The 6,097-nt window shown below is 30.4% G+C and overlaps 1 protein-coding gene across 1 annotated transcript in view; it reads right to left on the bottom strand.

Annotated features, from left to right (window-relative positions):
• Positions 1-6,097, bottom strand: part of LOC111083000 (transcription intermediary factor 1-alpha-like) — a 38,022-nt gene that overhangs the window by 17,613 nt on the left and 14,312 nt on the right. The window contains exon 4 of the mRNA XM_022402489.1: positions 4,872-4,983. Coding sequence (XP_022258197.1) covers positions 4,872-4,983 — 112 coding nt within the window. The remainder of the gene's footprint in view (positions 1-4,871; positions 4,984-6,097) is intronic.

Below are 6,097 nucleotides of genomic sequence, written 5' to 3'. Positions count from 1 at the left end.
GCTCACGTAATAAATCAAACACTGACACCCCGCCCACCTCTTTCCATTTTTGAAAATGCTCCCTTATATACACTTCTATCCATGTCATGAATATCCAATTGAAAGCTCAGAATGTCCCCCTAGTGGCTTTCTCAGCCATTTTCAAATATAAAGTCATTATATCTTTGTTTTCATACAAGCCAGCATAGAGGTAAGTCAAGTCTTTAGACAGCTCGAAATTTCATATTTTTTAGACCCAAATTCAGCCTTGTTACTAAAATTTATAAATTATAATTGAGTTCTATGGTATTGATATAGTAATTTATGATTTTTTTTAGTTATTCAAAAGTAAATATATATAAATGCTAAAAAAATATTTTGTTTCATATCCTCCATGTGCAAAATTTTTAAAGGTTTAGCAACCTATGTCAAGCAGCAACCGAGTACAAAAGATTATATAATTGTTTGCTTTACTTCTTTAATTACTGTTCTATATATTAAAGAAAAATATGTTTAAGAACTTATTTCTAAACAGCAATAATCTATATACATATATAATGTATAATAATTGAAATGTGACAGTATTTTACAAAGTACTAGTCTACTAAAACACAGCCAAGACAGGTTACTTTGTAAAATACCAAAGGTAAGCTTTATGTTACTGGATACAGTTACATGAGTGCATGTGAGCCTCATAATTGTAATTTCTGTATTGTTAGCCAGTCACAGCTGAAAGGTCAATATAATAAAAATAATAAATGTATAATGTTATCAGATTTAAGCTACCTAGTCTAATCATTTATGTTTTCATGTTATAATTTGTGTTCATTCTAGAATGAAAGAGGCATAATTTATATTTATTTCCTAATTTTGTATGGTGGTTGCGAGATCGGTCATATCTCCAGAACCTGTACAGAGATTAATTACTGAAAATAACAGATAAAATATAGTTTTTTTCTTAAGAAACATTTGATAGCTTTCTGGACATTATAAAGATTTTGCATGTGAAATTTGAAAATTTTCTGATGCATAAAAGTATTTTTAATTTTAAAATGAAAATTATTTTGCATGAGAAAAACATTGCTTTACAAACCTTAAGACGTAACAAAAAAATTATATTTGTGTATGAAAGCATTGTAATGTTTACTGCTGGCGAGCGAGGCATGTTATGATGCGTGGCAGTGAAAGCCGCAAGGAAGCTGTCGCGCTGATGTCGCTGGACTCGCCCAGAGGACTTGTCCCGAGTGCTTGTGTATGCATGGCTTAGATGCTGTGCCCCCGCCTGTATGTGCTCCACCATTTCCGTATTCATGGTGTGTTAGATCCCACTTTTGTCCCCATTTTCTTGTAATAATAATTCATGATTGTGTGGCAGCTAAGCATCGGTAGAATTATCGATGTACTGCTGTCTATGATGATGATGAATGTTTACTGATAATATGCCAAATTTCGTTAACAATCACCTAATAATTTAAAAGTTATAGCATGAAAACTAACAAGCACAAAATGGTTATGAAATCAGTACCAGGGACTGAGCCTGTGCTAAAGGTTAAAAGAGTATTTTTTTTATGACTTTTCGATTAGTATTTTGAAGGTAATAATTATCATGTAAGGTTAAAAAAGGTTTCTATGATAGTTAGATACAGTGTTTTACAGGTAATAAGAAACTAACATGTAAGGTTGAAAAAAGGATTTTATGATAGTTAGATACAGTGTTTTACCGGTAATAAGAAACTAACATGTAAGGTTAGAAAAGGATTTTATGATAGATACAGTGTTTTACAGGTAATAAGAAACTAACATGTAAGGTTAAAAAAGGATTTTATGATAGTTAAGATACAGTGTTTTACCGGGAATAAGAAACTAACATGTAAGGTTAAAAAAGGATTTTATGATAGTTAGATACAGTGTTTTACAGGTAATAAGAAACTAACATGTAAGGTTAAAAAAGGATTTTATGATAGTTAGATACAGTGTTTTACCGGTAATAACAAACTAACATGTAAGGTTAAAAAAGGATTTTATGATAGTTAGATACAGTGTTAACAAAAGAGTTAGAATAATGTTTATAAATACTATATTATTTGTAGGAAAACAAGAGAGTTAGAATAATGTTTATAAATACTATGTTATTTGTAGAATAACAAAAGAGTTGGTATAACGTTTATAAATACTATATTATTTGTAGGAAAACAAGAGAGTTAGTATAACGTTAATAAATGCTATGTTATTTGTAGGAAAACAAGAGAGTTAGTATAAGGTTTATCAAAGTTATGAAATAGTTAGTCCAAAGTCCAACAAAAAAATAGGAAAAATATTGAAAAGCTGGTTGTTAACATTAATGTAGATTATGCTAGATGAGGATATACTGAATATTCATATTATTATGTTTAAAATTATGGGTTTTCTACCAACAATTGTAATACTTAGTATACAAGTAAGCCCAAGAACACCATGAAAACTCACCGTTGGTATCTTGGAACAAGACTTTTAGAAAACACTAAACTCTTAAGAGATGATCTTTTATACATGTATTGTTACACAAATGTCAAATCTACATTTTGTTTGTATTTAGAAGATTTCATATGGAGGATAGTGTGAATTGTTTATAGCTATCATGCCTACACCATTTAAAACATTACCATATAAAAGACGACATACATTATTATTGAAAATATTCACCATTGTACTTGCCATATGAGATGATCCTGGTATTTTTGAAGCAAATTAAGTGTATTTGAGGTTCGGTGTATAGGACGACCTTTATTGTCAAGTAAGTCTAGAATGTTATTTTTGTAAAGAAATTCTTATAGGTTATTTTTAAACTGTGCTAACTAGCACACTGGGGGTAATCAATGCAACCACAGGAGTGGGTTTTTTATGCTCTTCAAATGCTACAGACAGCTCAATGCAGCACAACTAAACTCTATTAGCTCCAGCTACAAGTTCTACTTGTAGCTAATGTCACTCTCATCAAATTTCATTCTAAAAATAAAACTAGAGGATGAAACTGTTTAAAATTTGACTAGAACCTTACTAAAAGTTTGTGGTTTAAAAAAAAAAAATAAAACATTTAATTTTGATTTTTTCTAATAAAAGAAAAAAAGAGAAAATAGTTATTTGCAGTCAGACTCTGAACAGTACATCTACAACGTGATTTTTAATATGAAGTATAAAAATACTATTTATTATCTCACAGTTTTTACATTTCATTTGTTTAATCTCATAAATGAATATCAAAAGTTCTTTATGGTAAATGTTTATATTTCATTTCTCTACTATATCACTAACTCTACCTATCAACGTACAGTGTTTAAAATTAAGAAATGGAAGTATTTACATAGAGATTTGTTTCAGTAACGCTTTGCACACACGAATGATGTAATTTTATTTATACACTTTTACAATCCAGGCAACAACAAATTAAACTTATAAAAATCATTAAACCTTTCAAATATGATTTTAAAATACAAATAATTCCTAATTAACTAAAATATGATAATAAGACCTAAATACAATTTAACTGTCTTTCTAAGTATAGCATTTTTATGTGCTATGATCAATTAAGTAGACAACAATACTAATGGCAGTTACATGCACACTGAGAGGAAAACTGTTTGCCAATTTCAAATTAACTGTTGATGGAGTATAGTGTAAATTGAGCTCTTTCTAACAACTATATACACTGGTGTCAACTAACTATGTATATGTTATATATCTTGAGGCAAAGTGTTGAAGGTGAGTGTGGCACCCATCAAGAGTTGGAAAATTTATATCTGTATCCCAGACAAAGCAGCTACTTTAGATATCATGTGTCAAGGAGGTCAAACACATCAATTTGACATACTCATGTACATTACCAACTTACGTGACTAAGGGTGAATCGCTGCTAAAGTCAAGGTTTTTCTAGCACGTGAATCATGTGACATGAAAACTGAGGTAAGTATTTTTTTTACATGCTTCCTCTGACACAAAGGAATTATAACTTAGATAACATAAAAATTTAATAATAATAATAATTTCAGGGGTAAAGTGGTTCAATTAAATTTTGAATGTAACACAGTACCCTATGCATGGTTCAATTAAATTTTGAATGTAACACAGTACCCTATGCATGGTTCAATTAAATTTTGAATGTAATACAGTACCCTATGCATGGTTCAATTAAATTTTGAATGTAATACAGTACCATATGCAGAAAGGAATTTAAAAACTGTGCAAAGGGCCATATGGTTAAGTCACAAACATGTAATAAACAACGTTGAACTTATTTTCTTTTACTAAAAATATTAAACCTTAAGATATAGTGATCTACTATAAAAATGTGTATACAAAATTATTGTATGTTACACAGGCTAACTTTTTTTTGATATAATATTAGCAATATATTAGTATGATAGATAAGATCAATACATTTCAAATAAAAAATATCCTGACTAATTATAACTAGCATGCAAGATAAGTAACTTCTAGTTATGATGGACCAAGACAAAATGATACAATTACAAACATGATATTGTAACACAGTACGTAGCACGGTGTCAATGTACTCAAAAAAGCAAATTAATATAATAAGAACAATATAGTTTGGTTAAATATGCTATTAACCACAGAGTTCTTACAGGTACTTTATCTTTGAACCTGTGTATAAGATGAGGGGTAAAATCAGGCATTGTTTTAAAAGTCAAAAGTATCATGTGAAAGATAGGCATATACAGTATAAATGTTTAAAAGGATTTGATAAATATTTTAGTGTTACATAGCCACTGTTGTCTCCACAACTTAAGTTTATAACAGCATCATTAAACAGTATTACAAAAAACATATATTCAATCGTATATAAAGTTTAAAACTAGTTAATGCAAGTTTAATAAAATTAAAGATAAACATACCAACAGCTCATGGCCATATAAACCAACTGGATTCTTCCGTTTCGCTCCACTTGACTCACGAGGAAATGGGCCATTTATAACATCAGTACACATGAGGCAAGCCCAATCCTCACTGTAAGACAATATATGAAGTATCTGTAATCTTAACTGTTTCAATACATAACAACCAAACCATCACTAAGCCTAGTCCTCACTGTAAGACGATATATTAAGTATCTTTAATCTTAACTGTTTCAATACATGACAACCAAACCATCACTAAGCACAGTCCTCACTGCAAGACAATATATTAAGTATCTTTAATCTTAACTGTTTCAATACATGACAACCAAACCATCACAAAGCACAGTCCTCACTGTAAAACGATATATTAAGTATCTTTAATCTTAACTGTTTCAATACATGACAACCAAACCATCACTAAGCACAGTCCTCACTGCAAGACAATATATTAAGTATCTTTAATCTTAACTGTTTCAATACATGACAACCAAACCATCACTAAGCCTAGTCCTCACTGTAAGACAATATATTAAGTATCTTTAATCTTAACAGTTTCAATACATGACAACCAAATCATCACTAAGCCTAGTCCTCAGTGTAAGACTATATATCTAAGGTATTGTTACATCTCTGGTCGTTTGTTAATTTTCTGTAGAAATTCTTTCTGAGAAACTTCAGCGATACAAGTCCTTTCTTAAATAAAACTAGTTTATTCTTTCTCAATTCAACTTTGCAATACACTTAATTTCCACAGGCACTTTAACTTAAACACACTCTATAATTCACCACGATTCACGCACTTTACTACCACGCTTGACTCAATTGTCCGTCTCTGTCTGCAATTCTAATTCCGATTAATAATTTTGCTTTATCTGGTGCACTTATATACAAGAATAGAGGATGCCTAGCAAATACTGGATTATTCGTGATGTTCCCCGATCTTTCTAGAACTCATTATGTGTTACAAGCGTACCGTGACTTCCGCTGTCATAACACTGCCCCTTCCTTAGTATTGTTCGTCCAGAATATAACCATTTCAATTAAACCAATAGATAATTAACAATAACTTAATTAAATGTACAGAATTTACAAACACAAAATTAAAATTCAACAAAGTCTCTTAATTTTATGGGACGTATCTTCTTCCGTACTGGTCTCTGTCTCGTTGGCTTCTGCTTCACGTAAAGTTCATCTGCTCCATCAGAAAATGTCGTATTATCAGT

Source organism: Limulus polyphemus, unplaced genomic scaffold (assembly GCF_000517525.1).
Source record: "Limulus polyphemus unplaced genomic scaffold, Limulus_polyphemus-2.1.2 Scaffold6847, whole genome shotgun sequence".
Taxonomy (NCBI): domain Eukaryota; kingdom Metazoa; phylum Arthropoda; class Merostomata; order Xiphosura; family Limulidae; genus Limulus; species Limulus polyphemus.
Note: the sequence above shows the minus strand (reverse complement) of the source record. Positions and strands in the feature narration are given on the sequence as shown.